General features: G+C 37.2%; 1 protein-coding gene across 1 annotated transcript in view; it reads left to right on the forward strand.

The window, feature by feature from the left end:
* The first annotated feature begins 2985 nt into the window (after window positions 1-2985).
* LOC127506647 (proprotein convertase subtilisin/kexin type 5) overlaps window positions 2986-12254 on the forward strand; it is a 55192-nt gene continuing 45923 nt past the window's right edge. Inside the window, exons 1-4 of the mRNA XM_051883290.1 lie at window positions 2986-3281; window positions 7524-7727; window positions 8110-8178; window positions 11113-11155. Of these exons, the coding sequence (XP_051739250.1) occupies window positions 3074-3281; window positions 7524-7727; window positions 8110-8178; window positions 11113-11155 (524 nt within the window). The 5' untranslated portion in view covers window positions 2986-3073. The remainder of the gene's footprint in view (window positions 3282-7523; window positions 7728-8109; window positions 8179-11112; window positions 11156-12254) is intronic.

The raw sequence follows: 12254 nt of genomic DNA on the forward strand, positions 1-12254 counted from the left end.
AGGGTATATTATACTACACTACAGTTTACTGTAGTAAAAACTAAAGTATACTACATTATTTATTACAGTTTATCAGTTCACTATAGTTAATACTACAATATGCCTTAGCATTCATTAAAAAAGTGTTGTAAATACTAGCTATAATATATACAGTATACTACAATTTACTATAGTATGGTTCAAAAACACTATGGTATTAGCCTATTTTTTAAAGGCCTACTGAATTTAAATATATATTTTTTTTATTTTATAAAATAGAAAAGTAATAGAAAAATAAAACAAGTAATAAAAATATTTCCATTGTCGTGTTTCAAAAGTATTTCATTTTATCGGAAGACTTTTCTCAAATGTCAATCAACAGAAAGGGGGCAGTACTTGGCGTTGATTGGCTATTCCTTTACATTTCAGAAATCCAGAGCCGTTGAAATTTAACGGCTCTGGATTTCAGATTCAGTTGTGTACCTATTAGATAGTTTTTTGTTTTGTTTGTTAGAAACGCAAAGCATAGCATACTCATCTAATAATAAATAAATATAAATAATCGCTGTTGGCTTGTTTTGCCTCTTATACTGCCCCGACGTTGAATTTAATTGAAGCATTTTGGTATTTTTCTGCAATCCATCTGTGTATCTTCTGTCATGTAGGCTAACTGCAGAGAGTAGCCTATAGCATTTGTATTATTATTACTATATTGTATATGCCTAATAATAATATCCCTTTGCTAAATAGCCTATATGTTAATTATTTTGTTAAGTGTATTGCCATGGTTTAGTAAGTAAGACAGAAAATGTTTACGAATACAATAAGGTTTTCTACTAAAACAAAACAGAAACTAGTTTGAACTGATATACCAACAATACTGTACACTCTGACGCCCTCTGCTGGTCATGTGTCTATAGATTTGCACAGCAGTCAATAGTAGGCTACATACTCTAGATTTACAGGTTATGAATCAGGGTACTCTAATACATAATTTTTTCTATTCTTTGAAAGCTCTTATAATGGATATAAGACAAAAATATGAAATATTGTAGCTGTCAATAACACTTTATTTTCCATTCCTTTTAAATCCATTTAGGGTGGAAAATTAGGATTGTTTATATGGCAAGATATCAAAAATGATCCACAGAGAATATATTGTTTTGTACCTTAGGCTACTTAGCGCACACAATCTGTTTACCAATGAGGCCAAGACAGCTTCACAAGAGCTGGAGTCCTCCGGGACAGAAATAAGAGAAACGCACGAGACAATAATATCATGCAGCATGCGCATTTCATCAATCTGGAATGTATGAAGTCAAGAAAAAACACATCACATCTCATGTACTTTGGCAAAAGAAGTGTAAAAGGCTCAGAAAAAAATTAAGTGAGATTCTATACTTTGTGCTAAAAAAAACAAGCATAAGCTCTGAAACTTGTAAGACTTCCTTCAACAGGAAAGTGACTCAAAATAACAACCACATTGGAGTGGCTTTAAACCAACAGGATAATGTGTAAAAGGTTAATGTGTTTAATCCAGTTTTTGCAATGGCCTTTAAAATGCTCACATCTATCTTGGAGTCCTTGCAAATTTACCAAAAAGAATGTGCAAATCTTCTATAAGAAGCTTTTTATAAGATGTGCAACAGAGAGACCCATAAATGTAACTGTTACTTCAATCCTGACAAATATTAGGCTAACTATGGACAAAAAAATAAATAATAAAATATGTCTCTCTCTAACTCTGTCTCTATAAAATTTGTTGGTCCATTATTTATTTAAATAAATTATTTATTATACTTATTTAATTACTTCTAAAAACACACATTTTAATGTAAAATATAAGACAAAATGTCTTTTAAAATATAATGTTTTATCATATGGTAATATAAATATTAATAAAATAATATTTTATATTTTAAAGCTGTATATAAATGTATACATCATGAAATACTTGGTACCGATTGCTGTTAAATATTCTCAGATGAATTATATATATATTTTTATAGTTTAAAGTTTTTATGGTAACATTTTACAGTAAGGTTTAATTTGTTAACATTAGTTAACATAACCTAAGAATGAACAATACTTCTACAGCATTTATTAATCTAAGTTAATGTTGATTTCAACGTTTATTAATACATTTTTAAGATCAAAAGTTGTATCTGATAACATTAGTTAATGCACCGTGACTAACATGAACAATTTTATTAACTAACATTAACAAAGGTTAATAAATGCTGTACGGATATATTATTCATGTTAGTTAATTAACAAATGAGACCTTATTATAAAGTGTTACCTTATGGTAAAGTAACAAGTCATATAAATAAACAGATTATTTATTTATTTTTTACAGTGGGCTAACACCTTTAATTTAATGTATTATTATTATTACACTGTAAAAAATATTGTTGGTCTGTCAGTCACGGGAAAACTCCTTAACTGTTAAAAGGACAAGATAATACATCGGACATTTAAACAGATTTTTTATTAAAAAAGTAACCTGGTTACCTTAAAATTTTGAGTTCATTGAAATTAAAAAATTGAGTTAATACAATGAAGGAGATTGGTTTAATAAACAGAAACTCAAAATATTATGTATCTGAACCACATTAATTATCTAAGTTGATTTGACAAAAGGAAAAAAGTTGTGATAACAAATAACGATTTTTTTTTTTTTTACAGTGTATTATTGTATTATATATTAATAATAATAACAATAATATATTATATAGGCCTAATGCATTATTGCATATAATACATTAATAATACTATATTCTTATATATTATAAAGGGGTAAAAATAATGAACTACTTTGCATTACTTTTAAATATTCTCAGTCAGATCAATTATAGTTAGGCTATATACTTTAACAAAATGTTAGAATGTGTAAACAGAGGTTGAATACTTTGTCCTTTATATCAAATATGACCAGAGGAATGGGTGGACCCCAAAGGCCTGTTGACCAATCCCCTTGAAAGCAACTTGTTGGGCAAGTTTTGTTATTTAGACGCTCGTTGTCATTTGGCAGTGCAGGACTGTCCCACTTCATTGAATGAACTGTGTCTGTGAGTGTGTGTATGGCGAATAGATGCGCTGTAGAACATCGCGAACGATGAACGCCGGTTTGACGCTGTTTACGGTATCATTATGCTTTTTCGGTTTTATTCAAGCCAAATCCCCGATGCAGTCCTGTCCCAGCGGACAGTTCTTACTAAAAAATCAGTGCGTTCTCTGTCATCCAACCTGCACGGAGTGTGAGGGTCATGAGCTATTCGAGTGCACCGCTTGTGGTTTAGGTGAGTGATAGTTCACTATTATATTATGTAGTTTAACATTGAAGTATCTATTGAATCAAACAGGTGCCTTCTTTGGGACCGTGCATATCCCCGCTGTCAGTGCGCATGCGCAAATCTCTCTCTTTTTTTATATAGCGATGTCTCTACTTTGTTAAGATTTTCAGAACATTACGGTAGTTTGTGTAATTTATAGCAAGTTATACCTTATGAGGAGTTGTTTGTAAGTAAGTATTGTCGCTAGCTATATGCTGAGTGCGACACAGACACTAGAAAAAATCATCTATGCGTTCTTACGACCTGAAATTTCGATATTTAATTAAAATGTAACTCAAAACTCATCTTAAACATTTTTGGGTTGTTTTGGCCATTGTGGCACGAATCTGTGGCAGCATTGTGCAGGTTCACAAAAGGTTTTCCAAGAGACAATTGGGAAGGCAAACCTCCCAGTCCTCCCTGCACAGCTGCTGCGGAAAAACAATGAAGCTGCTCTCCCTATTTATCAACGTGACAAAGAGTGCTTTACCTCAAAAGAGAGTTTGTTTAGTGACCTCAAACATGAAAGTGTCGTGCGCACTTTTAATTACAGGAAGAGTTGAAATTAAGGTCATTTTAACACAAATTAATCGACTATGTTATTGAACAGTAGGCCTAATCAACATTGCTGAAGTTTGATAGTATACTTTTAACTGGTGCCAAACATGGAAGTGGGAAAAACTGAGACCACTTCCTTTTAATCATTGTGGAAAGCTGATAATGTTTCTGTTTGGACATAGTTAAAGTTCTACTGGCATTTTCTTAGCCTCAGTCCCGGCAATTTCAGATTTACTGTGTCCTAAAACTAGCCTTTTGGTATAGAAGTAGCTGTATATACCAAGTAGTGGTAAAAGTATATACGTATAAGTGTAACATCTTTTCTGTTGTTTCAAATGACGTACTGTACACTCTGCACATATACTGTGCATATCTACATTTTATAAGGCTAATTTGTAATACAGCATCAAAGTCTGATGGCTTCTTTCCTTACAGTCATCAAGAAACAGAAGTTGTGATAGTCTTTTCTTCCCATTTGTGAGGTATATCCGAATGAAAAGGCTTCTCAAACAAGAAAAGATGTTGATTTTGTCCATCGGGAATTGATTGGATCATTGTCGTCTGCAATTTTCAGTGTGAACACACTACTCACATTGTTTGTACTACAAAAAAGGCATAGAAAAGTGCAGAATTACGTGAATTGGGACACACCTTATCTCTCTGTTTTTGTTATGGCACTTCTTTTTCAGTGGTTCCAATGGCAAAGAATTCTGGGTAGTTAAAGGGACAGTTTAGCCAGAAATTAAAATCTTTTCCATACAATGACAGTTCATAATGACCTCATCTGTCAAGCTCTTAAAAGTATTACATCCATAAAATACCATAAAGATTTTCCATACAGACTATTCCAAGTCGTACAATAGCTGTGTATGAGGAACAGATCGAAATTTAAGTCATTGTTTACTAATCTCGCCATACACTGTAGCTTTCAAATCAAATACAGTACCTTTTGATGCATATAAATAACAGCATACAGATTTGAAACGACATGAGGGTGAGTAAATAATGACAGAATTTTAAGTTTTGGTTGAACTATTCCTTTAATAGTACAGAATGAATACGCAAACTCTGGTCTTTAGCAAACCAAGCCACTCTTTTGAATTCTGTTAGTAGGCGTTCATGGTTGCCATTCCTCCTTTTCAAGCATCTCAAAGAAGAGTGCTGTAACTCTTAATCTCTCTCCGAACCCGGTTGAGGGGGGAGGCCTTGCATCCATCAGTGTGTGACGGCATTGCCAAAAGTGCCCATTCACTCTCCATAGCCCTTGTTTATGTGTCCTGGTCTTGGCAAAACCTGTCAGCCAGATAGTTGCTACCGATTCTATTTAAAGAAGAGTTTATGATGGACATAAGCAGATGTTGATATTTGAGTTATCTATTTTAGTTTATATCAAATTTCTATTTATTCCTGTGATGGTAAAGCTGAATTTTCAGCATTCAGTGTCACATTATATAATATGCTGATTTGCACCTCAAGAAACATTTCTTATTATCAATGTTGAAAACGGCTGCTTTATATTTTTGTGGAAAGTATTTATACATTATGGTAAAGATTTGTTGTACTGCAACATTATTTTTTACTGTTGGAAATACAGAATTGCAAAACTCACAAATAAATGTCACAGTAATGACAATTGGGAGTTCAAATGCACTTGTCATGGAAATAATGTAATATATATATATATATATATATATATATATATATATTAGTCTTAAAATATCACATGCTCATGCTTTCATGACATTCACCCATGGTTGCTAATGTTGGAATTACCTCTGACCATTTTAATAAAATTAAACATGCTGTGAGGAAGCTAGTCATCCATTTAACCGGTAGGACATACAAAGGACATACAAATTCCTTACAAAAGCTCCTGACATTGTAATACTCTTGGTTCGAGAGATATAAATATATATATATATATATATATATATACAGTACCTCACAAAAGTGAGTACACCCCTCACATTTCAGCAACCATTTTAGCATATCTTCTCAAGGGACAATACTATAGAAATGAAACTTGGATATATTTTAGAGTAGTCAATATACTGCTTGTATAGCAGTACAGATTTACTGTCCTCTGAAAATAAATTAACATACAGCCATTATAGTCAAAATAGCTGTCAACAAAAGTGAGTACACCCTAAGTGTTAACAGCTGTATGTTGTTTAACCATGCAAAGCCACATGTCCTATTCATCATGTTCATGTTTTTGTCTGCTTGACAGGACCATACAAATGTGTGGATCTTGTATTAGAGCAGTTAAAATGTGTTGCTTTGAGTACAATCCTCTCATACTGATCACTGGATGTTCAACATGGCACCTCATGGCAAAGAACTCTCTGAGGATTTGAGAATTAGAATTGTTGCTCTCCACAAAGATGGCCTCCACAAAGATGGCCTAGGCTATAAGAAGATCGGTAACACCATGAAACTGAGTTACAGCACAGTGGCCAGGGTCATAGAGAGAGGTTTTCCAAGACGGGTTCCACTCGGAACAGGCCAAAGAAGTTGAATCAAAGAAGTTGAGACCTTGTGCTGTGTGTCAGGTGCAGAAGCTGGCTTCAAAAAACAGATGCACGAGTGCTGCCAGCAATGCTTTAGAGGTTGCAGAAGCGGAAGGTCAGCCTGTCAGTGCTCAGACCATATGCCGCACACTGCAACAAGTCGGTTTGCATGGCCGTCATCCCAGAAGGAAGCCTCTTCTGAAGCTGGCTCACAAGAAAGCCCGCAAACAGTTTGCTGAAGACAACCTGTCCAAGAGCATGAATTACTGGAACCAAGTCCTGTGGTCTGATGAGACTAAGATAAACTTGTTTGGCTCAGATGGTGTTCAGCATGTGTGGCGACGCCCTGGTGTGGAGTACCAAGAAAATTGTGTCTTGCCTACAGTCAAGTATGGTGGTGGTAGCATCATGGTCTGGGGCTGCATGAGTGCTGCTGCATGATTGCTGCTGGTACTGGGGAGCTCTGCTTTATTGAGGGAAACATGGATTCCAACATGTACTGTGACATTCTGAAGCAGAACATGATTCCCTCCCTTTAGAAACTGGGCTGAACGGCATGATAATGACCCCAAACACACCGCCAAGATGACAACTGCCTTGCTGAGGAAGCTGAAGGTGAAGGTGATGGAGCGGCCAAGTATATCTCCAGACCTAGACCCTATTGAGCACCTGTGTGGCATCCTCACGCGGAAGGTGGAAAAGCGCCATGTGTCTAACATCCAGCAGCTCCGTGATGTCATTATGGAGGAGTGGCAGAGGATCCCAGCAACAACCCGTGCAGCTCTGGTCAATTCCATGCCCAGGAGGATTAAGGCAGTGCTAAATAACAATGGTGCTCATACAAAATATTGACACTCTGAACACAGTTTTGACATGTTCACTTAGGGTGTACTCACTTTTTTTGACAGTTATTTAGACAATAATGGCTGTATGTTGAGTTATTTTCAGAGGACAGTAAATCTGTACTGCTAAACAAGCTGCACATTGTCTACTCTAAAGTACATCCAATTTTCATTTCTATAGTATTGTCCCTTGAGAACATATAATAAAATGGTTGCTGAAATGTGAGGGGTGTACCCACTTTTGTGAGATACTGTATATGTATATCCCCATGTCATTTTAAATTTGTGGGTCATTGCAGATGAGGAGGGGAAAGAGCGCTTTCTATATCAGGGTCACTGCAGACTACACTGTCCACGAGAGTTTTATCCGGACCGAGACCAGTACACCTGCCTTCCATGTATGCCTAATTGTGAGATCTGTGCTGATGCCAACGTGTGTGCCAAGTGCAGAGAAGGATACAACCTTAAAAGTGGCATCTGTCTGACAGTCCTGTGTGGAGTTGGTAAGTTTATCTTTGAATAAAACTAATAGTGAATTCTAATACAGCGTTCCAACATGCAGAAGTTCCATTTATTTAGATAATGCCTGATTTGCATATTTAAACTTAATTCAGAGAGTGTGTCATACAAAACAATTGTCTTAATACTGTGATTAATCAACTGTAGAATGTATGGTGACCCTGTTCACCTTTTACCCTGTTCACCTGTAGTGTTTTGCCTTAACCATCGCAAAAGACATCTCTCAGTTTAAACGAATCAAATGAATGAAAACAAACTGGAATTGGAATCAAATTTGAGGAAGAACTAACTATTATATGACTTCTAAATAATCATGTAACATTTATATCCAAAAAGTCTAATACTTACAGACATTTGCTTGAACAGGTCAGGTTCAGGACCCGGATACGCGAGAATGTATAGACTGTGGTATCGGCTGTAAAACATGTTCCACAGGTAAGTAACACACACTTTTAATGGCTATGTGTATAGTATTTTATGTTTCATTATTTGAATGCAATATTATGTAACTTCTGTAAAAAAGACAATTCCTGTCTTCCTCTGAGCAAGTTTACAACTCTTTGTTCAATTCTCAGATGATTTTCACATGTATGACATTATTTTATGCCTAATCCTGATTTCAAGGTTAGAATTATGGCCTGGTACAGAAGAAAATGCAAACATGACCCAGGCTGTGTTTCTCAGAAACACTGTGAGCTAAGTTGATGGTTGATTGGTGGCAATGGTTCTTTGATCTACTTAAAGGGATAGTTCACCCAAAAATGAAAATTCTGTAATCATTTACTCACCCTCAAGTTGTTCCAAACCTGTATAAATTTCTTTGTTCTGTTGAACACAAAGGAAGATATTTTGAAGAATGTGGGAAACTGAACAGTTCTGGGGCACCATTGACTTCCATAGTTTTTTTTTTTTTTTCTACTATGGAAGTCAATGGTGCCCCAAAGCAGCCTGGTTACAAACTTTCTTCAAAATATAAACCTGAGGGTGAGTAAATTATAACAGAATTTTCATTTTTGGGTGAACTATCCCTTTAAGCTTACAATGCTTTTCGGAAATGCAGCCCCAGGTGTTTTTTGCAATGAGCACACAATGACGAAAGAGATAAACAAGTCTTTAACCATTAATCTAATGATTAGGGATTCCAATAGAGGAGGGAGGGTGGGGGCTCTGGAGGAGGATGTGGCACTAGAGACCAAAGAGGGGCTGACAGAGGAAACCACCATAGAGGAGGCGATGTAGGAAGGAGCCAGGGAGGAGATGATGGAGGGAGGAGATAGCTGACAACCCTGAGCACAGCAATGATAAAGGCCCACTGTGGAACCGAAGGTGGGAGGAGCCAGGGTGGAGTCAGAGGTCTGGCCACCAGGATAGTTGGAGACCCAGGCAGAGCTGAGGAGACTCAGTGAGTGGGCGACACCGTAGGTCCTGGAGGCCAAGGTGGAGCCATGGTGATGATTGGCCAAGGTGGAGCCAAGGTTCAGGAAGACTAAGGCAAAGCCAGTGGGACTGAGGACCAAGGCGGAGCTGAAGGGAAGAAGGAGCCCGACAGAGCCAAAGGGGTGGAGGGTCGAGGCGCTGCTAAAAGCCCGGAAGTCCGTGGTGTAGGCAGATGATGACAAGGGAGCCCGGTGAAGCTGTAAGGATGATGGTTACAGGTGGATCCAAGATGGAGCCGACTGGTCAATGGGCTGAGGTGGAGTGACAGGCTCAGCATCCCGGTGGAGCCAATGGAACCACTTGCCAAGGTGGAGCTGGAGACCAGGGTGGAGCAGCAGGGCGAAGCCAACAGAAGAGGAGCCGAGGGACTGAAGGGAGCTAGCGGAGGTGGGGCCAAGGAAGTGGCTAGCATAGGCAGAGGAGGCAGGAGAGGGAGGCTGGGTGGGACCGATAATGAAAGTTGTATTGACCAATGATGCAGGAGACTTGGAGCTGGGCGGGACCTGTGTCGACCTGAAACTTTGTGGATCCATATTTTCCAATCCATCAAATAAAGTTAGACCCTGCACAGCTCACAGGAGTAAGGGTGGGGCTCCAGTCCATTCCCTCGAACTCCATGAGGACAACAACAGGAATGGATGATTTTGCCAGCCCATGCACTTGGGCAGAATTTCCGTTAGGCTCAGGCTCCGGGGCGATGTTGGGCTCAGGCAACGGCTCTGGCGCTGGCATCGAGGTGGGCTCAGGCTCTGTGTCTGCGGTGGGCTCTGGCATCCTGTCCTTGATGGGCTTGGTTGGTGGCTGGCTAGGCTCTGAATGAAGTGAATGAACATCCACAACACTCACCAGCACCCACTCCCCATCGGCGGCGAAATTCCCCAGAGGTCCATCCACTTGCATGTGTGCCTTGGACCACTCGCTGAGGCTGGTGTAGAAAAATATGCAGAATGAGTGGTCTGGATAGTGGGTGAGGCATGTCAGATCTAAAAATTCCATCGTGTGGTCCTCAAAGAAGTGTTATCCTTGCTTCAGTAAGGAGAAAGGAGGTGCACGACAGGTAAATCCATATTGAATCGCCATAATAATCTAATCTAGGTCCAGTTTTCTGTCAGCAACGTTTTGCAAAGAGCACACAATGACAAAGGAGATAAACAAAAACAGTCATTAATCATTAATCCTAAAAAAGTTAACACGCAGGAGATCAACAGAAAACAGAATAGCACAACCATGTAAACATAGACAAAACCGAACACTGAACAAAGAGAACTAAGAGCTTAAATACACAAGGAGGATAATCAACAGAACTAGAGACAGGTGTGTCACATAATCAGTAACCATAGAAACCAACAAGGGTTGGGAATACAGGAAAACAGGTACAGAACAGAACCAAGCCTAAACACAAAGAAACTAACATGCTCGTGACTTTAAAGCTGATACATATATGTAATTTGAAATGTTTTCATTATTATTTTGCGAAAAAACTGGATGTGATTAAAAGTTTAACACTTTATTTAAAGCCTTTATATATGATGTACTATAAAAGTATTTTTAATGCATTAATTATGCCTTGTAATGCAGCTTATAATGCATTGTATGGTGTCCTGAATAATTGTAAACACAGTTAAAATACATTATAATACTTATCTATTCATTATTACACATTTACAAAGTATAATGCATTAAAATACATGACAAACAACCAGTTTCAGATGTAACAAGAAATATGCAAATATCATAATGCATTTTAAATTTGCTTACAATTATTTATGAAAAGATATAATGAATTAGGCTATAACGTACATTATAAATACCTTTATAATGCATTATACAAAAGGCTTTAAGTAAAGTGTTAGTAAAAGTTTTTTTTTTTTTTTTGACAATTATTGATATTTTTGGGCTGTGTAATCATTGCCTGTTTTGTGTCCACAACAGATGAGCCGGAGGTTTGCAACAGCTGCACAGATGGCTACTTCCTGTAAGTTTCTATTGTATTTTTTTTTTTAGAAATATTTGTCTGTTTATTTCTGCTGCTATGCAATTTAAGCTATGTTGAAGTTTTCTGGAGCATTTTGCAGGGATATTTTGAAGAGAACAGAGGTTTGATTGTGTGTTTCTCCCTGTGTTATGGCCTCCAGCTATTGTGTGCATCAGATTTCACTTTCAGTCAAGTCTCACACGGTTACCTGAGATCCAGGCTGCTCGACATAGAGGCACCTCTTATGAGTTTTTCCCTCAACTCACTCAATCTGTCCTTCTCTCTCTCTCCTCACTAATTTGAGCCCATCTCCTCCTCGCTCGGTTGAAGCTGAAGGACTTTCTTTGCTCTGAGAGTTGGAGTGTCTTGTACGAGAATCCTGAATAATGAATGTCCACTCAGAGAGGAAAAGAGCAATGTTAATCCCCCTGAACATTCCTCATGCTTTCATTGTGCTTGTTCTGTTACCATGGCAGCTGTTGTCCGCCGTCCCGCTCAAACATCTTGCTTAAGTGTTGAGTTCCAAAGTGAGGCACCTCTGTGTCTCAGACGGAGCACTTGATCGGTCATGCTTATCAACTGCTTAACTAGAATAAGATATGTGTTTAACATAGTGAAAACATGTGGTTTATGTAGCTTCATTCAGTTTATCTTTATGTTAAGATTTATTTTGACTCTTTTTGTAGTTTTAATACATTGAGTACCAGTCAGACATTTGAAGACAAAGTTATTCTTTATTATTTCTATGTTCCACATTTTAGAATAATGATAAAGTCATCAAAAATATGAAATGACCAAAAAAAGTGGTTAAAATGAAAAATGTTTATATTTTAGTTTCCTATAATCATTGTCCAATGTCTGATTACGACTCTGCACATTCATCCATTTAAAAAAAAAAAAAAAAAAAAAAAGTTTTGTATAGAAATTCATACAGTATATAAGCACAACTAATTTCAAGACATAAATTCAGTCAAACATGCAAACCTTTGACTTGTATTGTATTAATTGCTTTTAATTTCAGGAGTTTTGTTCTTTATTAGACGGATATAGGAAAAGTATGGAAGCTTGTTTCCACCATGAAATAAAAAAAAAAGGTAAT

Source organism: Ctenopharyngodon idella, chromosome 24 (assembly GCF_019924925.1).
Source record: "Ctenopharyngodon idella isolate HZGC_01 chromosome 24, HZGC01, whole genome shotgun sequence".
In the NCBI taxonomy this organism is placed as follows: Eukaryota; Metazoa; Chordata; class Actinopteri; order Cypriniformes; family Xenocyprididae; genus Ctenopharyngodon; species Ctenopharyngodon idella.